This window comes from Nomascus leucogenys, chromosome 3 (assembly GCF_006542625.1).
Source record: "Nomascus leucogenys isolate Asia chromosome 3, Asia_NLE_v1, whole genome shotgun sequence".
Lineage (NCBI taxonomy): Eukaryota > Metazoa > Chordata > Mammalia > Primates > Hylobatidae > Nomascus > Nomascus leucogenys.
In genome coordinates this window covers 86,390,638-86,413,809 of record NC_044383.1, presented here as the reverse complement: position 1 = coordinate 86,413,809, position 23,172 = coordinate 86,390,638, and the positions used below count along the sequence as shown (strand labels likewise).

The following is a 23,172-nucleotide window of genomic DNA, read 5'->3' as shown; positions in this document are numbered from 1 at the left end:
GTCCTAGGAAACTAATGCAACTACCATAGCCATTTTATACATTTTAATTTAAAAAGAAATTAAAAGTCTTCAACTTGAAATTTGAACACAGAATTGGAGTTCATGATTAAATTATTTGAGCAACTACCAATGGCCAATAACTGCGTTAGATATTTTTACACATACTATCTCAAGTCAGTCTGGCAGATTACTTTCTTTTACTCAATCACTTGTCAAATAGATAAGTCATTTCTGCATTATGTGGACACAGCCAAAGAAAGATGGCGGCAAAGGACCTGCAAATCCACTAATCCAGTGAAAAAAAAAAAATTCATATGCTTGCATGTCTTGTTCAGTTTAGTATAACAAAGTGCTATAGACTAGGTGGCTTGTAAACAATAGAAATTTATTTCTCACAGTTCTAGAAGCTGGAAATCCAAGATAAAAGTGCTAACATGATCAAGTTCTGATGACAGCCCTCTTCCAGGTTGCAGTCTGCCAACTTCTCATTTTATGCTTATGTGGCAAAAGAGAGAGACAGGAAGCAAGCTCTCTTGTGTCTCTTCTTATAAGTACACTATTCCCATTCATGAAGGTGCCACTCTCATGACTTAATTACTTCCCAAAGACCCCATTTCCTCATACCATTATATTGAGGGGTTAGGTTTTCAACATAGGAATTTTGAGGAAACACAAACATTTGGGACATTAACAGTGCAACATAGATAGGACTGCACTTCCAGTTCCAAAATGGCAGCATAGAAGCAAGCTGACTGAATGCCCCCACTCCCAGAGCCCTCAGAAAATCAAAGACAAATATACAGCACCAACGTTATCATTAGCAATATCCCAGAACTCCAGAACTCCAGAACTCAAATATGTGGATGAGATGGTTCCTCAGGATTCAGAGAAGTGGAAAAAAAAAAAAAAGCCTCCAAGCCGACTGTAACAGAATCAGACTTCCACATCCGTGACACCCCTCTCCCCCATTCTGCCTGATACCAAACACATGAAAAACTTCCCCCCAACTCACAGTTTCTACACTGAAAAAAACGAGATCAAGGTAGGCAACCAGCTTTCCCACCACCTTGGGTTTCCTGACAAAATACATGTCTCTGCCTTAACCTATGGGAAGTATCGTAAGTGCTGGAAGGGAGAAATATCCCTGAGAACAGGCAGAGACAAAGTAGGGAGGTGGGACAGTTGCTCTGTAACTCAGCCTAAGGAGACACTAAATCAGAGTGGCTATTCATAGCACCACACTCCAGGAGGTACATTCAGCAGGTCCCCTGGACAAACCCCCAGACCAGGCTTCTCACACCTTCGGGATATCTCCTTTGGGACTTCCCCCATTCAGGACAGCCAGTGACTGATGGGTCACTAGAGCCAAAGCAAGCCTGGGCTTAAGGCATCACCTAGAGCCAAAGCAAGCCTGGGCTTAAGGCACCACCTAGAGCCAAAAGGAGACAGCAACCTAGCGACAATGACTCTCTAAGCAAATACAGGAAATAAAAACCAAAACAAGTCAGACAGAGAAGACTGGAATAAATAGCAAATCCTCAATGCAAAGACATAGATGTACATCCACAAGAAGCAACAGCAAACAGTGAACCATCAGGGAACCAGTAACTGACCCTAATGAGACAGCAATATGTGAGCTCTCTGGCCAATAATTCAAAATGGCAGTTTTTAGGAAACTCAGTGATCTCCAAGATAACACACAAAAGCAATTCGGAAATATATCAGGGAAATTTAACAAAGAGATTGAAATAATTTTAAAAATTAAAAAAAAAAATCTTGGAACTGAGAAATACACTTGCTGAACTGAAAAAGTTACTAAAAATTCTCAACAGCAGAATGGGTCAAGCAAAGGAAAGAATCAGTGAGCTCAAAGACGAGCTATTTGAAAATACACAGTCAGCAAAAGGAATGAAAAGAAATGAAGACTGTATACAAGATATAGAAAAAATTACTTCAAAAGACCAAATCGAAGACTTATCAGTGTTCAAGAGGGAGTTGAGCAAGAGCAAGGAGTAGAAAGCCTATTCAAAGAAATAATAACAGAAAATTTCCCCTAAATTGAGAAAGATGTAAATATCCAGATGTGGGAAGATCAGAGAACACCAAACAAAATTAACCCAAATACGACTGTACCCCAAGGCATATAATAAACTCTCAAAAGTCAAAGACAAAGATAGAACTCTAAAATCAGTAAGAGAAAAGAAGCAAATAATGTATAAAGGAGCTCTAATTCATCTGGAAATGGACTTCTTACTAGAAACCATACAGGCCAAGAGGGAGTGAAATGACATTTTCAAACTGAAAAAAAAAAAAAAAAACCTGCCATCCAAGATATCGCATCCAGCAAAATTATCCTTTAGCTGTGAAGAAGAGATAAAGTGTTTTCCAGACAAGCAGAAGTTGAAGGAATTTACCACCACCAGATCCGTCTTACAAGAAATGCTAAAGGGAGTTCTTCTGTTGGAAAGAAAAAAAATCACTAATGTGCAAAAAGAAAATACTTGAAGTTATGAAACCCCTAGCTAAAATTAAATACAGGAACAAGCCCAGAATACTCTAATACTGTAATTATGGTATACAATCCACTCATAATTCTAGCATGAAGCCCAAAAGACAAATCAAAAATGGTAACAGCTATAGCAACCTGTTAAGAGACAGATAATACGGAAATATGTAAATTGAGACAACAAAAAGTTAAAATGTAGGGGAATGGAGTTAAAGTGTAGATTTTTTCCACTTTTTTCTTTGATGTAAGATAAATTATCATCTCTTTAGAATAATTTGTTATATATATGTTTTTTTATCAGCATCATTGCAACCACATCACAAAAATCCATAATAGATTTTTAAAATAAAAAGTAATGGACTAAGACATTCCACCAGAGAAATTCACTTTTCCACAGAGGAAGATAGTAAGAAAAGAAGAAAGGAAGAGAAAAGTTACAAAACCAGAAAACAAGCAACAAGATGGCAGTAGTAAGTCCTTGCTTATCAATAATAATACTGAATGTAAAGGGTCTCAATTTTCCAATTAAAATGCAGCGAGAGGCTTGATAAAGAAACAAGACTCTGGGGCCTGTTGTGGGGTGGGGGGAGGGGGGAGGGATAGCATTAGGAGATATACCTAATGTTAAATGACAAGTTAATGGGTGCAGCACACCAACATGGCACATGTGTACATATGTAACAAACCTGCACATTGTGCACATGTACCCTAAAACTTAAAGTATAATTTAAAAAAAAAGAAAGAAACAAGACTCAACTATATGCAGCCTAGAAGAAACCCACTTCACCTATAAAGACACACATAGACTGAGAGTGAACGGATGGGAAAAGACATTCCATACAACTGGAGGTCAAAAAGAGCAAGAGTAGCTATATTTAGATAAAATAGACTACAAATCAATGACTGTAAAAGAGAACAAAGAAGGTCACTATATAATGATAAAGGAGTCAATTCAGCAAAAGGATATAACAATTTTAAGTATCTCTGCACCCAACACTGGGGCTCCCAAATATATAGAGCAAACACTAATAGATCTGAAGGGAGAGAGAGGCTGCAATGCAATAATAGTAAGAGATTTTAACACACCATTCTCTGTCATTGACAGATCATCCAGACAGAAAATCAACAAAGAAACGGCAGAGTTAAACTACACACTAGACCTAATAGGCCTGACATTTACAGAACATTTCACCCAACTGTTGCAGAATGCAAATTCTTTTCAACTGCATATAGAACATTCCCCCAGAATAATTCTATCAGGCCACAAGACACATCTGATCAAATTCAAAAAAGTAGAAGTTATAGCAAGTATCTTTGACTACAATGGACTAAAACTAGAAACCAAGGGGAACCTTGGAAACTACACAAATATATGTAAATTAAACAACACGCTCCTGAATGATCAGTGGGTCAATGAAGATATCAAGAAAGAAATTTAAACATTTTTGAAACAAATGAAAGTTGAAATACAACATACCAAAATCTATGGGATATAGCAGAAGAAGTACTAACAAGGAATTTTATAGTGATAAATGCCTATATCAAAAATGTAGAAAGACTTAAAATAAACAACCCATGAATGTACCTCAAAGAATTAGAAAGGCAAGAACAAACCAAACCCAAACTTAGTAGCAGGAAAGAAATAATGAAGATTAGAGCAGAAATAAATAAAATTGAGACTAAAAAAACTACAGACGATCAACAAAATAAAAAGTTGGCTTTTCAAAAGATAAACAAAACCAACAAACCTTTAGCTAGACTAAGAAAAACAGAGAAGTTCCGAATAAACAAAATCAGAAACAAAAATGGGAACATAACAACTGAGACCTCAGAAATACAAAGAGTCATTAGAAACTGAAATGAATCACTAAAAGTCAACAAACTGGGAAATATAGAGGAAATAAATAAATTCCTGGACACATACAGCCTGCCAAGATTGAATCATGAAGAAATAAACAGCCTCAACAAACCAATAGCGAATAAGGAGACTGACACTGTAACAAAAAGTCTTTCATCAAATGGAAGTCCAGGACCTGATGGCTTCACTGCTGAATTCTACCGAACATTTAAATAATTAATACCAATTCTCTTCAAACTTCAAAAAAAATGAAGAGGAAGGAATACTTCCAAACTCATTCTACAAAGCCAGCGTTACTCTGATACCAAAACCAACCAGAGACACACAAAAAAACAAAACTACGGACCAATATTACTGATTAACATAGATGCAAAAATCCTCAACAAAATACTAGCAAACAGAATTCAACAACACATTAAAAAGATCATATATCATGAGCAAGTAGAACTCATTCAAGGAATGTGAGGATGGTTCAACAGATGCAAATCAATAAATTTGATACATCACATTAACAGCACCAAGAATAAAAACCATATGATTATTTCAATAAATGCCAAAAAATTATTCAATAAAATTCAGCATCCCTTTCTGATAAAACCCTCATCAAAGTGGTTATAAAACGAACATACCTCAAAATAACAAAGGGCATACATGACATACTTACAGCTAATTTTGCACTGAATGGGGAAAAATTGAAGGCCTTTTCTCTAAGATCTGGAACAATACAAGGATACCCACTTTCACCACTTTTATTCAATGTAATATCAGAAATCCTAGCCAGAGCAATTAGGCAAGAGAAAGAAATGATGGGCATTCAAATTGGAAAGGAAAAAGCCAAATAGCCTTGTTCACAGATGGCGTGATATTATGTTTAGAAAAACCTAAAGACTCCACCAAAAAACTGTTAAAACTGATAAATGAATTCAGTAAAGTTGCAGGATACAAAATGAATGTATAAAAATCAATAGCATTTATATATGCAGTAATAATCTGACAAAGAAATCAGAAATGCAATTGCCTTCAAAATAGCTACCAAGAATATAAAATACCTAGTATTCAATTCAACAAAAGAAGTGATATATCTATACAAGGAAAACTATAAAACTCTGATTAAAAAAATACACATATACAGAAATACCTGATGAAAGAAATAGGACACAAAAAAGGATATTCTGTGTTCATTAATTGGAAGAATTACTATTGTTAAAATGACACTACTACCCAAAGCAATGTACAGATTCAATGCAATCTCTCTCAAAATACCAATAACCGTTTTCACAGAAACAGAACAAAAAATTCTAAAATTTATATGGAACCACAAAAGACCCTGAATAGCTAAAGAAATCCTGAGGTAAAAGAACAAAGCTAGAGGCATGACGCTACCTGACTTCAAAATTTACTAGAAATCTATAGTAACCAAAGCAACATAGTATTGGCATAAAAAGACACACTGACCAATGGAACAGAATAGAGTACCCAGATATAAATGCACACATTTATAGCCAACTCATCTTCATCAAAGTAGCCAAGAAAGGGGAAAGGAAAGTCTCTTCAATAAATTGTGCTGGGAAAACTGGAAAACTACATGCAGAAGAATGAAACTAGACCCATACCTCTCACCATACACAAAAATCAAACCAAAATGAATTAAATACTTAAATCTAAGACTTGAACCTATGAAAACTACAAGAAGAAAAGATAGGGAAATGCTCGAGGACATTGGTCTGGGAAAAGACTTTTTGTATAAGACCTCAAAAGCACAGGCAACCTAAGCAAAAGTGGATAGATAGGATTACCTCAAACTAAAAAGCTTCTGCACAGCAAAGAAAACTATCAACAAAGTGAAGAGACAACCCACAGAATGGAAGAAAATATTTGCAAACCATCCATCTGACAAGTGATTAATAACCAGAATATATATGGAGCTCAAACAACTCAATAGCAAAAAACCCCAAATAATCCAATGTAAAAAATGGGCAAAAATCTGAACAGCCATTTCTCAAAATAAGACATACAAATGGCCAATGGGTAAATAAAAAGTGCTCAGTATCACTAACCATCAGAGAAATGCAAATCAAAACCACAAGGAGATATCATCTCACCCCAATTAAAGTGGCTTTTACCAAAAAGACAGGAAATAGTGGATGCTAACAAGGATGTGAACAAAGGGGAACCTTTGTACATTGTTGGTGGGAATATATATTATTACAGTCACTATAAATGTTCCTTGAAAAACTAAAAATAGAACTACCATATGATCCAACAATTCTACTACTGGGTTTATATCCAAAAGAAATGATATTAATATACCAAAGAGATATCTGTACTACCATGTTTATTGCTGTACTGTTCACAATAACCAAAATATGTAATTAATCTACATGCCTATCAATAGGTGAATGGATAAAGTGTAGTATATATACACAATAGAATATCAATCATCCATAAAAAACAACGAAACCCTGTCGTTTGTAACAACATGAATAGAAATGAAGGCTATTATGTTAAGTGAAATGAGCCAAGTACAGAAAGACAAATATCCCATCTTCTCACTTATATATGGGAGCTAAAAAAGTGAATCTCATAAAGATAGTAGATAGTAGATAGCTGGGAAAGGTAGAGGAAGTGGGTAAAGAAGAAAAGATAATTAAGTGGATACAAAGATACAATTTAATAAAAGAAATAAGACCTAGTATTTGATGAATCAGTAGGATGACTATACTTTAAAATATCCTATTGTACATTTCAAAATAGCTGGAAGAGAATAATTTGAATGTTTCTAGCATTTTTAAAAAGACAAATATTTAAGGTGATGGATATCCCAAGTACACTGATTTGATTTTTACAAATTATATGAATGTATTAAACTACCACATATACTCTGAAACGATGTACATCTATTATGCATCAGCGAAAATTGTTTAAAAGAAACATAGAAAATATTGTTTATTCATTACTTCTCCCACCAGCATTGGCTATCCTGGGTTCAAATTTTACCTCTGCCAGTTCCTGCTTGGGTAATCTTGGGCAAGCCACTAAACCCCCCTGTGCCTCAGTTTCTTCTTCTGTAATGTAAGGGCACTAATGGCATCATACTCATAGGGTTTCACAGATTCAACGGGTAAAGATATACAAAATGCTTAGAACAGTGCCTACTATATAATAAATGTTACATACTGTTGCCTGTTATTGTTAAACACTGAAGATTGGTAATAGGTAGCCTCACCTATTCTGCACTCATTACAGTTGGGTTTGGCTAGAGAAAAGACAAGCATTATTGTTAGTGAACAATGAAGATCAGGGCTTCTCTACAATAAAGCAACCAAAGATCTTGAGCTTTTCCACAAGGACTTTTATCTTGGACCCTGAAAAATGAAAGAATTATGTCTTGGAAACTGCAAAAGCCAATTCCTAATCCAATTAATGTAATGGTGTTGTTCTCTCTCTCTCATTTTACAGGTATACACTTTATTTGACGATAACAACTTTTTTTTTCCCTCTACCCTTGATTTTGGTGTGCTATATTTTAATTTTATGCTATACTTGGGAGATGTATCAACAGAATAAGGATGCCAGATGGTAAGTGTTTGCCTTATTTTGTTTTATTTGTTAAAAGAACAATTTAGATAGCCTAAGACACCTACAGTAGAAACTTAGGCAACAGTGACTTGAAACATACCACATTTAGACATGTGGACATTGATATACGTCTATAGAAAGAATTTTTGGAAAATAAGACGTGCTAAATAAACTGCTTAAGAATCTCTCAATGACAAATGTTGAAATCACAGAGGCAATGGTTTCATTAAAATGCATACAGAACTCAAGATTCTATTTAAAGAATAATTTTATATTTGTTATTAACAGTTATTTAACTGTTTTCATTGCACATTTTGCAGAGTTGCATGCATATGTAAATATCTTAGATGTTATGTGCAACCTTTTAATTTTTGTGTTTCAATTTTTTTTAATTTAAAGGAGAAAAGTCTCATTAATATTTGAATTTTAAAGGAAGGGTTTTATTAATATTAAAAGATTAATTAGGAGCAAATAAAACCAAAGAGTTAACCTAAAGTCAATAAACTTGAGAAGGACCTTTGAAGATACTTGTTTCTAAAGCTGCATAAATAAATCTAAATTATTTTCACCTTGAGATTGTGTATTCCACAATCTACTTGTTCAAATGAGTAAGTCAGTAATTATATAACCGGTTGGTTAAAAACACACTTACATTTATTAAACATTATATTTTAAATATATTTTTGTGTTTCTTATGGAAAGGCAAGTTTGCTGGGTTTCCCTGCACACTACAAATTTACAAATTTTACATATTTTTTGTTTAAAAAAATGTGAGCAACTTAACCACCATTCCTCAAAATTTGTGGCAAACCCTTGAACCAAAGGTTTGTAAGTAGTCTGTTGGCTCACAACATTTTTTTCCCACTTAGTTTCTTGGAATTCTTTGAAAGTCTTACACTAGTAAAGTGTGGTCCATTTGGGAAGAAAAAGGAAGTAGCCACAGTTACAGAAAAAAATTAGCTTATAAATGTATCCCAGGGAGCTGAGTTGGTGAGAAGGTTAAAATGAAATCATACAGAATATTAAAGATACCAACAGCTGGAGAGAATGCTTGAGCCTTTTTTAAACAGTTCTCCAAATCAGATCATTTTGCTCCTGACTCTTTTCTCAGAAATGCTAAGAGGATCTTATGAAACAAATCTCATACACGTCAAAATGCAAGAAATTAGAGGAATGGTAGTGCCTACTCTGATAAATTGCAGGGGAATCAAATGATTTTTAGCTCCCATGCTTTTAAAATTATTCCCAAGTTTTATTCATCTGTTACCCCCATGTCCCAGGGAAATTTCCATTAAATCCCTAAATATGACATAACCTGATTAAATATGGGAATTTTAAAATGTTTTATTTTAAAATAATTTGCATTTCTAAAAAGTAGATAGTAGAGATATAGTACAGGTAGTACAGAGATAGTATAGAGGGTTCCCAAATACCCCTCACTCAGTTTTCCCATTGTTAACATCTTACATTACCTAGGACATTTGTCAAAACAAAGAAAATTGCAGTACATTACTGTTAACTAAATTCCATTCTTTATTGGACTTCACTAGTTTTTCCATTAAAGTCCTAAATCTGTTCCAGATTCAATCCAGAATAGCACATTGCATTTAGTTGTCATGTCTTCCCAGTGTCCTCTGATCTATGACTTTCTTGCTCTTTCCTTATTTTTCATGACCTTCATGGTCTTGAGCACTGGCCAGGTATCCTGTAGAATGTTCCCAATCTGAGTTCGCCTGATATTGTATCATGATTAGACTGCACTTACATGTTTTTATTTAAAAAAATCAACTCTTCTCATCACAGTATATCAGGGGTCACATAATAGCCATGTTACATCACTGTTGATACTAGCCTTGATTACCTGGTTAAGGTGGTGTTTGCTAGGTTTCTCCACCATGAAACTACTATTTATCCCTTTCACTATTCTATTCTTTGGAGATGAGTCACTAACATAGCCTACCTTCAAAGAGGAAGCAGGAAGATGGGAATTAAGCTCCATCTCCTGAAAGGGGAGTATCTATGTAAGAATCCCTATATTATTTGGAATTCTTCTGTAAAAATGGTCTGGCTCTTCTCTCCTCATTTTATTCAATATTATTTATATTACTATAGACTGATATGTTTATTTCATACACTGAATCACAATTTAATGCTTTGTTATTTATTTGGTCTCTCAAAATGTTCCAGCTTTGAACCTTACATGCCAGGAGAGAGTGGCATAACATATTTAAACACTGAAGAAAAAAAACTTGTACCCTAGCATAGTATATCCGGCAAAAATACCCTTCAAACATGAAGCAGAAATAAAGACTTTCCCAGATGAACTAAAGCTGAGGAATTTTATCAACACTAGACCTGTCTTACAAGAAATTCTAAAGGGAGTACTTCAATCAGAAATAAAAGGACATTAATGAGCAATAAATAATCACTTGAAGGTACAAAACTCACTGGTAATAGTAAGTATCAAGAAAAACATAGAATATTATAACACTGTAACTGTAGTGTGTAAACTACTCTTGCCATAAGTTGAAAGACTAAACAATGAACCAATCAAAAATAATAACTATAACAACTTTTCAAGACATAGATAATACAATAAGATATACATTGAAACAACAAAAAGTTAAAAATTGGGGGGACAAAGTTAAGGTGTAGAGTTTTTACTAGTTTTCTTTTTGCTTGTTTGTTTATGCAAACAGTGTTAAGTTGTTATCAGGTTAAAATAATGCCTTATAAGATAGTATTTGTAAGACTTATGGCAACCTCAAATCAGAAAACATACAATGGTTAAACAAAAAATAAAAAGCAATAAACTAAATCCTATTACCAGAGAAAATCACCTTCACCAAGGGAAGACAGGAAGGAAAGAAAGAAGGAAGAGAACATCACAAAACAACCAGAAAACAAATTTTAAAATGGCAGGAGTAAGTCCTTGCTTATCAATAATAACATTGAATATAAATGGACTAAACTCTTCAATCAAAAGACAAAGACTGGCTAACTGAATGAAAAAACAAGACCTGTTGATCTATTGCCTTCAAGAAACACACTTCAACTATAAAGACACACATAGACTGAAAAAAAGGAATGGAAAAACATATACCATACCAATGGAAACCAAAAAAAGTAGGAGTAGTCATATCAGACAAAATAGATTTCAATTCAAAAACTATAGCAAGAGACAAAGAAGATCACCATATAATGATAAAAAGCGGTCAATTTAGCAAGAGGATATAACAATTTAAAATATATATGCACCCAACACTGGATCACCCAGATATATAAAGCAAGTATTATTAGAATTAAAGAGAGAGATAGGCCCCAATATAATAGTAGCTGGAAACTTCAATAACCTACTTTCAGCATTGAACAAATCTTCCAGCCAGAAAATCAACAAAGAAACATTGGACTTAATGTGCACTGTAGACCAAATGGATCTAATATATATTTACAGGACATCTTATCCAATGGCAGCAGAATATACATTATTTTCCTTAGCACATGGATCATTCTCAAGGATAGAGAATATGTTAGGTCACAAAACAAGTCTTTAAAAATTCAAATAATTGAAATAATACCAAACATCTTCTCTGGCCACAATAGAATAAAACTGTCAATCGATAACAAGAGGAATTTCGGAAACTATACAAACACATGGAAATTACAAAATATGCTCCTGAATGACCAGTGGGTCAATGAAGAAATTAAGGAAGTTGAAAAATTTCTTGAAACAAATGATAATGGAAACACAACATACCAAAACCTATGGGATACAGCAAAAGCCGTACTAAATGGGAATTTTATAGCTCTAAGTGCCTACATCAAAAAAGATTAAAAATGTCAAATAAACAGTCTAATAATGTACCTTAAAGAACTAGAAAAGTAAGAGCAAACCAAACCCAAAATTAGTAGAAGAAAAGAAACAATAAAGATCACAGCAGAAATGAATGAAATTAAAATGAAGAAAACAATACAAGAGATCAATGAAACAAAAATCTTTTTTTTTTAAAGTTAAACAAAATTGACAAACTTTTAGCCAGACTAACTGAGAAAAAAGACAGAAGATCTAAATAAATAAATTTGGAAATTGAAAAGTAGACCTTACAACTGATACTGCAGAAATTCAACGGATCATTAGTGGCTACCATGAGCAACTATATGCCATTAAATTAGAAAATATAGAAGAAATGGACAAATTCCTATACATATATAACCTACCAAGATTGAACCAGGAAGAAATCTAAAATCTGAACAGACCACTAACAAGTAAGGAGATCAAAGCCATAATTAAAAGTCTCCCAAGAAACAAAAACCCAGGACCCAATGGCTTCACTGAATCCTACTAAACATTTAAAGAGCTAATACAAATTCTACTCAAATTATTCTGAAATATGGAAGAGCAGGGAATAATTCCAAACTCATTCTACAACACCAGTATTACTGTGATACCAAAATCAGACAAAGACACAACAAAAAAGAAAACTACAGGCAAATCTCTCTGATGAATATTCATGCAAAAATTCACAACAAAATATTAGCAAACCAAATTCAACATTAGAAATCTCATTCATCATGACCAAGTGGGATTTATCCCAGGGATGCCAGGATGATTCAACATACATAAATCAATCAATGTAATACATCATATCAACAGAATGAAGGATAAAAATCATATGATCATTTAAATTCAATATAACAAATAGAAATATCAAATGCTGAAAAAACATCTGATAAAATTCAACATCTCTTTATGATAAAAACCTTAAAAAAACTAGGTATAGGAGGAACATACCTCAACATAACAAAAGCCGTATATGACAGACCCCCAGCTAGTATCATACTGAATGGGGAAAAAACTAAAAGACTTTCCTCTAAGATGTGGAACATGACAAGGATGCCCACTTTCACCACCGTTATTCAACATAGTACTGAGGTCCTAGCTAGAGCAATCAGACAAGAGAAAGAAATAAAGGACATCTGAATTGGAAAGGAATAAGCCAAATTATCCTTATTTACAGATGACATGATTTTATATTTGGAAAACTCTAAAGACTCCATACACAAAAAAAACTTCTAGAACTGATAAACAAATTCGGTAAAGTTTCTGCATACAAAATCAACATACAAAAATCAGTAGCATTTCCATATGCCAATAGTCAACAATCTGAAAAAGAAATAAAAGAGTAATCCCATTGATAATAGCCATAAATAAAATTAAATACCTAAAAACTTAACAAAGAAGTGAAAGATCTCTATAATGAAAACTATAAAACACTGATGAAAGAAATTGAAGAGGACACCAAAAAATGGAAAGATATTCCACATTCATTGTTTGGAAAAATCAGTATTGTTAAAATGTTCATATTACCCAAAGCAATCTACAGATTCAAAGCAATGTCTACCAAAATACCAATGATATTCTTCACAGAAATAGAAAAAAAAATCTTAAAATTTATATGACCACAAAAGACCCAGAATAGCCAAATATATCCTAAGCAAAAGGAAGAAAACTAGAGGAATCACATTACCTTACTTCAAATAATACTACAGATCTGTGGTAACCAAAACAGCCTGGTACTGGCATAATAACAGAGACATAGACCAATAAAACAGAATAGAAAACCCAGAAACAAATTCACACACCTACAATGAATTCATTTTTAACAAAGGTGCCAAGAATACACACTGGGGAAAAGACAGCCTCTTCAATAAATTATGCTGGTAAAATTGGATATCCATATGCAGAAGAATGAAACTAGAGCACTATTTCTCATTATATACAAAAATCAAATCAAAATGGATTAAAGACTTAAATCTAAGACCTCAAACTATGAAACTACTACCAGAAAATGTTGGAGAAAATCTCCAGGACATTGGTCTGGGCAAAAATTTCTTACTCCACAGGCACAGGCAACCAAAGCAAAAAATGGACAAATGGGGCTGGGCGCGGTGGCTCACGCCTGTAATCCCAGCACTTTGGGAGGCCAAGGCGGGCGGATCGCGAGGTTAGGAGATCAAGACCATCCTGGCTAAAACGGTGAAACCCCGTCTCTTACTAAAAATACAAAAAATTAGCCAGGCGTGGTGGCGGACGCCTGTAGTCCCAGCTACTCGGGAGGCTGAGGCAGGAGAATGGTGTGAACCCAGGAGGCGGAGCTGGCATTGAGCCAAGATCATGCCACTGCACTCCAGCCTGGGCAACAGAGTGAGACTCCATCTCAAAAAGAAAAAAAATGGACAAATGGGACCGCATCAAGTTGAAAAGCTTGGCTATATAAATTGCCAAGATTTAGAATCAACCTAAGTGTCCATCAACAGATCAATAGATAATGTGATATGTGTACACAATGGAGTACTATTCAGCCATAAAAAAGAATGAGATACTGTCATTTGCAAGAACATGGATGGAACTGAAAGTCATTATGTTAAGTGAAATAAACCAGGCACAGAAAGACAAACATCACATGTTCTCACACATTTGTGGGATCTAAAAATCAAAACAACTTTACTCATGGACATAGAGAGTAGAAAGATGATTACCAGAGGCTGGAAAGGGTAGTAGGGGCCCGAGGGTGAGGTGAGGATGGTTAATGGGTATTAAAAATAGTTCAAAAGAATGAATAAGGCGTAGCATTTGATAGCACAACAAGGTGACTATAGTCAATAATAATTGTACATTTAAAAATAACTAAAAGAGTGTAATTGGATTGTTTGTAATACAAAGTATAAATGCTTCAAGGGATGGATACCAAATTCTCCATGATGTGATTATTACACGTGGGATGGATACTCAATTCTCCATGATGTGATTATTACACGTTGCATGCCTGTATCAAAACATCTCATTTACCCCATAAATATATACACCTACTATGTACCCGCAAAAAATAAAAAAAATTAACAACAACAAAAAAATGTTCCAGCTTTCGAAACTTTGGAAATTTTTCAACAAGAATAAAAAAGAATGTATCATAATGCACTAAGTAGGAATATAATAATGAGCTTCATATTTCACTGCAAAGCCATTATGAACTGTCCAAAAGGTTCTAGGAACACAATGCCCCATAATTTCTATGGTTGTTTATACCCTGTCTTTCTGAATGTTTCCTTTGCAGTTGCAATCCCAGTGTACCAAAACAGAGAGTGATGAAGTTGACAAAGATGGTGCTGGTGCTGGTGGCAGTCTTTATCCTGAGTGCTGCCCCTTATCATGTGATACAACTGGTGAACTTACAGATGGAACAGCCCACACTGGCCTTCTATGTGGGTTATTACCTCTCCATCTGTCTCAGCTATGCCAGCAGCAGCATTAACCCTTTTCTCTACATCCTGCTGAGTGGAAATTTCCAGAAACGTCTGCCTCAAATCCAAAGAAGAGTGACTGAGAAGGAAATCAACAATATAGGAAACACTCTGAAATCACACTTTTAGGAAAGTACATGGATCACCACGAGTCTAGACATGATTGTCTATCTTACTGGTATTATTAGAAAGGGCAGGTGTACCGATATGTTTATGCCCATTCTTCTTGTGTACTTGTGACTCTTAGCAGCATGGAACAGAAGTGTAACTGTGCAAATGCAATGAGCTTAATATGCTAACTTTAGCAAGATGTAAAATGTCGATCTATATTGTGGGTAGGGAATGGGATAGTCTAAGATACCCAAGCTTCATGATGGTGTATATTATTTCAGCATATTATAAACTAGTCACTAATGAAAATGGCCATCCACGACCATTGACTCAAAACTCACCAAGGAACCTGACCTTGCCCTCCACACTGTGGCCTCACTGTAACAGTTTCCTCAAGGTTCCTAGGAGGGTATCACCTTACAGTGAAGTTGAAGTTTGGCTATTTTTTATCTACAAAAAATGTCAGTTTTATATGGTCCAATCTAATACCCTCAACAACTAAGCCCCACTTTTTAAAATAAGTTACCATTTATTGTACACATGCAATGTGTAAGATTACATGTAACAAACCTGTGAAATAAGTATTATTACATTTGTTTACTAAGGCTCAGAAAGGAGAAATGATAGGCCTAATGCTGCAACAGCTATCTAAGAGCTGGGCTAAATTCTGCTCTGCCTGTTTCTTTTCTACTGCACGACCTTGACAACCTTTACTTATCATACTGGAGAATGCAGTAACTTGGAGTTTCTTTTGCTTTCTCCTGTAGTCCTACAAGAGGAGAACTAAAGTCTGATAGAAACGAGTTGATGTTTTAAGCATCATTTTGGATTACCTTTGTTCTCACACCTGCTAACTGCAGAAACTGGCATCTGCACTTTAATAATACTTTACTTCTGGACTTTAAGCATAATTAAGAAACATTCCTGGACGGGTGCAGTGGCTCACGCCTGTAATCCCAGCACTTTGGGGGGTGGAGGTGGGTGGATCACAAGGTCAGAAGTTCAAGACCAGTCTGGCCAACATAGTGAGACCCTGTCTACTAAAAATACAAAAAAAAAATTAGCTGAGGATGGTGGCGCGTGCCTGTAGTCTCAGCTACTCAGGAGGCTGAGGCAGGAGAATCACTTGAACCCAGGAGGTAGAGGTTACAGTGAGCCGAGATCACGCCACTGCACTCCAGCTTGGGCAACAGAGTAAGACATCATCTCAGAAAAAAAAAAAAAAAAGAACAAAAACAAGAAACATTCCCTTTTGGTTACAGTATACATGTTTGTTCTAAGGTACAAAAAGTAATTAGCCCTTAAATTTTCATACGTATTCATTATCTCTATCTTTTCCTCTTTAGACTTATACATAGTTAGGAAAGGAAACAATGCATTTAATGCCTGGGTTCTACACTAAGACAAATATTGTTATTTTTGTTTGTGGATAAAGTCTGTAAACCCACCTTCTTCATCTAAATACATTAAATTTGTTTTCTCCATAAACATCTGAAACCAATTTTCAATCAGCCCTTTCTAGAAAAAGAATTAACCATTTTTATATCTGATCTCCATTTTTATATCTCAATTGTGTTTGGATAAACTTGTATTTGAATCAACCCAGACGTGATTTTTAACCCTATTTATTTTACTCTAGAATTTTTAGGCACCATTTCAGAACTGGATAGTATCTAAATGCATATCTGGATGAATGGCTCCGTAAACAACATGAGAACTACACACTGAAACAGGTAGCATCTGAAACATTTTATTTCCATAGCTGAGGTCTAGAGACCTACATACGCAGCTGGATGCTCCTATAAAACGTCAATAAGAAGCTGTGTCATGGCCACAGTTTCAGGGGTCTTCATTCTCACTTTTCTAAGATGCAACAGTCCGGGCTCAGTGAATAATATTGACTTCTGAAGACCCAGCACAATGGGTCAGAAACATCTTACTATGTGACAATTGAAGAGCAATTGTTTACTTTCATTGTATTTTTAACACAGAAAAATATTATTATTTTAAAGATTTAGTTTTAAACCACAGACCTTTTTCTAGTAGCAGTCCCAATAGTCCTCAAATAATTGGCCAGTTAATTATTTTAAATTATATTTACTAAGAGTTGTAAGGAGCTTTAGCATTTAATCAAAGTAGAAAATGAAAAGGGTGACTAATAAATTTATTTTTGTCCCTTTATATAGCCTTTCTATGCATATGCATATTTATATGCAGATTTACAGAGGTGGTTTGATAGAGATTCTTTGTGTGTTTTCTGTGTTTGGCCATGATATGTATACATGTTTACTTTCAAATTAAGTTAATAATGATACTTGGGTATTTGTCACTCAGTCAAATAATAATCGCATCCTTATTCTATTCTTATTCAATTCTAGGTGCCTCTTTAAACTTTGATCATCAATTAATAAAAATGAATGAGTAAAAATTGCTTATATATTAATTTACCTCTGTCTTGTAGCTTCTACTTTTAAGATTTTCTATAAGGGATTTCATATTCTCTTAATAGAAATAGTTTCTCCTGAACAAAGACTAAATGTTTCTGAATTAGTAAAATGTATCTTAAATGTGGCCAGTAGTTTGAAGGCACTCATTATCATACCAAATTGTCAGAAACCTAGACTCTTGTATTATGTCTCAGAAATTACTGCTTTTTGTGGGTTATAATGTCACAGGGTCATGGAACCTTGAATCTGAAACATACTTTAGAGACTATCAAGTTTTAAAGATGAGAAAAATGATCCACAAATAAACCAAATTATTTTTAACACAGTTCATTGTGTGTCCAGAGACCCACACCTAAAAAGCAGCTAGAAACCAGCCCTGAGTCCTTTCTACCAAACCATAGTCCCTCCCTTGTGGAACACTGATACAGTTGATAATAGCTATAACAAATACTTAAACGTTTACTGAGTAAATCAAGATTGTATAATTACACTCTAAAAGTTGTCAAATTTTAAAGAAATACCTGACTCAGAATTTACTTGGATTTCTTTCAGAATGGCAGACGTTAATTATCTGTTCTCTTCACAGAGCTCTATGGAATCAGCCCAAAGCAAAATAGAGAAATTAACAATATTTTCTTTTACTGCCCCCAATTTTTTGTTGACAGCTCTCTACACCAATAATTTAGTTCATTCTACAAAACGCCTCCTCTCTCGCCTAAAGTTAGGAACAGTGCTACACTTCCTACAGTTACAATTCCTTTATGAGTTCACCCTAGCAGGGGTAGCATCAAATCTTTCCATTTGGCCATTTTAGCAATTAGTTGAGATGTAGCTATAGTCCACTCAAAAAACTATACTTAATTGGTATCTCGATTTCTTGTGTTTGTAAATTCATCATTTAACACATATTTACAGAACACTCCATCTCTGAGGCACTGTGCTGAGCTCCACTGAGAATAATTTTTTTTAATGCCTAAGACATTATACCTCATCTCAAGAACTGAAAATCCAGTGTCTCCTATGCTTCCTGTAGATCAACTGTACCCACTTAGGTGTCCCAGAGAATCATCTACAATGGTTTCTTGATTCTAAAATATAATTCATAAAATATACCATTAATTTAATAACTGCTTTGGGAGGTAAAAACACAACATTCACATTAATGGATATACCCTCCAGAAACACACATGGAATGCACATCACAGAATTGAGGGGAAGAAAAAAACTGTATCGACAACTGTCAGTACATTTTCTTCTAAGATTAAATGTACACATCTCATCAGTTTATGAAAGGATTCTTCATTAAGTGATTTCATTGCTACTAATGTCTGAATTTAAAGACAAAAGTAAATCATATCAAAGGGTCAAAATTGATTAAATATCTCACAAACAATGTTTACCTTTTTCATGTAAGAATTGAGAAAAATGGGAATAATTTTGAATTAAATGTATTGCAATAGCAGCAAAACCACAAGAACTTGCTAACTTAACAACAGAAAAACTTAACATTGCATTATGAAAATAGAGTTTTGAGCTTCTTGAGGATAAAAAGCTACCTCTGGCTCCTCACACCATCACTGGGAGTGTAATTCTGGGATACTACTTCAAAGGTATTCTCTTCTATCAGAAACCAATTTGAAAGGATAAAGTAGCCTTTTAATCAGAAGTAGGGGAAAAAAGCATTTCTAAAACACTGTATGATTTTTACTGAGACTACAGGTGGTTCCTATAGCTTATTAAATGTGTTGTTCTTTCTAATTTATAAAACTGAATACATTTGCTATTTCTCTGAAAAACACTCAAGGCAAATATACTAGACACCTTTTAATAACAGCTATCTAAAATGTCATATGTAAGTCTATTCCCAAGCAATTGACAAAATTATTTCCAGGAATAAGAAATAAGGAATGAGGTTCCTCTCCTCAATTTTCAATGTTGTGTTGACTGCTTTGGAATTCCTGGTGTCAGTAGACTTGGTTTAAGTTCCACCCTGGTCAATTACTAGATGTAAGACCCTTGCAAAGGACATGAGCAGATACCTCTCAGAAGAAGACATTCAGGCAAGACAAACATATGAAAACAAAGCTCAACTAATCATTAAAGAAATGCAAATCAAAACCACAATGAGATACCATCTCATGCCAGTCAGAATGGCAATTATTAAAAAGTCAAGAAACAACAGATGCTAGTGAGGTTGCAGAGAAAAAGGAATACTTTTACACTGTTGGTGGGAATGTAAATTAGTTCAACCACTGTGGAAGACAGTGTGATGATTCCTCAAAGACCTAGAAGCAGAAATACCATTTGACCCAGCAATCCCATTACTGGGTATATACCCAGAGGAATATAAATCATTCTATTATAAAGATACATACATGTATATGTTCATTGCAGCACTGTTCACAATAGCAGAGACATGGAATCAACCCAAATGCCCATCAATGATAGACTGGATAAAGAAAATGTGGTACATATACATCATGGAATACTATGCAGCCATGAAAAATAATGAGATCACATCCTTTGCAGGGACATGGATGGAGCTAAAAACTGTTATTCTCAGCAAACAAATGCAGGAACAGAAAACCAAACACCACATGTTCTCACTTATAAGTGGGAGCTAAACAATGAGAACACATGGACACATTAGGAAAAACAAAACACACTGAGGCCTGTCAGTGGGTTGAGGGGAGTGAGGGCATCAGGAAGAATAGCTAACGGATGCTCGGCTTAATACCTAGGTGATGGGTTGATCTGTGCAGCAAACCACCATGGCACACATTTACCTATGTAACAAACCTGCACATCCTGTACAGAAGAAAATATTTTTTAAAAAACTGTTAACTAAACTACTTAATTTATAGATTTGGAAACTGGAACCCAAAGAGGGTAAAGTGATAACTCAAAATCACAAAGCTTTTTGTTGCCAGAACAAGGGCAAAATTTCGAAGCTCCTGACTCTTAGGCCTTCCTGGGTTTCCACCATATCCTTCTTTCTCAGGCTGTACTCAGAAAGTAGGGGGCTGTGGATTCCATGCCAAGAAGTTGGTTTATAAATGCAGTGAGATACCTTGAAACTTTTTGAGGAGGGCAGGATCACAATCAGATCTGTGCTCTTAGAAATAGGTGGCACTAGAGTGTGTGATGAAAAGAATGGGAAGAGCCTGAGGCTGAAAATCATAGGAAGTTATCACAATGGGCCAGGAAATAATGTGTCAACCAGCACAATGACAGTAAAGGCGTATACATTTACCTACCATTTCTTGAGTGCATACAGTGCACCAGGCATTGTGCATAATCTCATATAATCCTTGCACAGCCCTCAGAGCTACATACCAGTATTGCCCACATCTTATACCTGAAGAATCCAGGGCTTGGAAAGGTTAAGTAACCTGCCTATGGTTACTCAGCTAGCAACCCCAGGCTGATGCTTTTATCCACTGTGCTTCTTAGCCTTCATAGTGGATGCATGTCACTTGGAGATATCATTAAAATGCAGATTCTGATTTGGTAGCTCTGGGGTGCAATCTGAGATTATGCATTTCTAACAAGCTCCCAAGTGATGCTGATGCTGCTGTTCCACAGAACACACTTTAAGCTGAAAAAAGTTGTGTCCAATAGAAATGCAAGGGAGGAAAGAGATAGGAGAAACCTTCAAAAATAAATTTGGTTATGTGGAATGAGGAAGAGAGAAGATGACAAAATGATTTTGAGATTTCTAGCCAATGGGAAAGCTACTGATTAACATAAGAACCCAGGAGAAGGACCAACTGCAATCCGTATTCACTAAATGGAGTTTCTGCTCATCTGTTTCTAGATCAATCTTAAAAAGAAAAAGAATTTAACATACTTTTTGGCAGGCTACTAGTAGAAATTAACAGTGTGTACATATCTACATGCTCATTCAACCATATTGTTTATTAGCAACCCAGCCACACAATAATTTTTGTAGTTTTATAATATCATTATTAACCCTTTATAGTTTTGTATCGTTTCTTAAAATCAAGACTGTTGTTGACATGGAAAGGTATAATACAGACACCAGGGATTAATTATTGCATAAAGAATATAGAGAAGTGGGAGAAGAGAGGAAATACCACAGGGTATAAAGCCAGTAAACGTGGGTTTGCATCCCTAAATTGCTACTTAGTGCCTGTAAGACCTTGAGCAAGTTCAATATCTACTCAGTTCCTTATCTGTAAATTGAAGATGATAACATCACCCATTTCAAACTGTTGTTGTGAGACATGGATGCTTAAGGTGCTTCAAACACACCTTAGATAGTGCAAATCCTCAGTACTTTTAGTGTCCTTATCATTCCCCTCATCATCTTCATTATCATGATTATCAACATCATTCCTTAAAAATACTTGATTGAAAAAACAGCCACAGTGTTTTGCAATTTCTCCCATTGAGAAGTAGTCTATTTTGAATCTAGACTGCCTTGAAACTTCCTTTTACCAACAGAATATGGCAGAAGTGATACCATGTAAATTCCAAAGCCTAGGTAGGCCTCAAGGAGCCTTGAACCTTCTACTTTTGCCCTCTTTAATCTGCTTGAGACACTACATAATGAAGCCAGTCTAGCCTACTGGGGTTGAGAGGCTACATGAAGGAGAACCGAGGTACCCGAGATGGTAGCCAGCACCAACTGCCAGACATGTGGGTGATACCCTCTGGACTAGCTGACTCTCCAGCATTCACAGCCATGGGAGTGGCTCAGATGTAACCAAAAATGAGCCATCCACCAATCCACAAAATTGTGAGAAATAATAAATTGTTCTTGTTTTTAAAGCCGTAAGTTTTGGGGTGATTTGTATTATAGTATAGGTTACCAAAATAGCATCCATGTAAGTAAAAATTAGTAAAATAGTCATTGTGATTAAAAAAATTGTGAGCCTCTAAAGCATGCAGTTATTATGAATCTTGATTCATTCATTCATTCATTTATTCCATTTGAATATGCTAGCTGCTCCATAAATATCTATAGCATGAATATAAAATATGTTTCAGATACAGCTTGGTGTAAAAACATTTTCCTGCCCTTACAGAGTTTATAGTCCAGTTAGCATTAAAAGCGCGAACACACAAGTCTATGAATTGTAATAGATGCCTATAGGAGAGGATAACAAAGAGAAATCCAACCCACACTGGGCAGTTTTTCGTCAGTACTTAGAGAGCAGCTGTGAAACAAATTCACTTCCAGCAATTTTATTCCAAAAGAAATAGCTATAGCATCGAACAAAAAATGCTTAAAGTATGAGGAAGCTGTTCTATTTCTTTTCTATTTAAAAGGGTAGATATAAATAAACTGCCTACGGAGATGGGGAAAACAGATGGATTTGAAAATTCAAACTCACACTGAATGT

At 35.0% G+C, this 23,172-nt stretch overlaps 1 protein-coding gene across 2 annotated transcripts in view; it reads left to right on the top strand.

Moving 5' to 3' along the window:
- MCHR2 (melanin concentrating hormone receptor 2) overlaps window positions 1-15,546 on the top strand; it is a 67,500-nt gene extending 51,954 nt beyond the window's left edge. For both annotated transcript variants that reach the window (XM_003258373.3, XM_003258372.3), the window contains exons 5-6: window positions 7,824-7,943; window positions 15,059-15,546. In XM_003258373.3, the coding sequence (XP_003258421.1) occupies window positions 7,824-7,943; window positions 15,059-15,374 (436 nt within the window). In that variant the 3' untranslated portion in view covers window positions 15,375-15,546. The remainder of the gene's footprint in view (window positions 1-7,823; window positions 7,944-15,058) is intronic.
- Window positions 15,547-23,172: the final 7,626 nt, after the last annotated feature.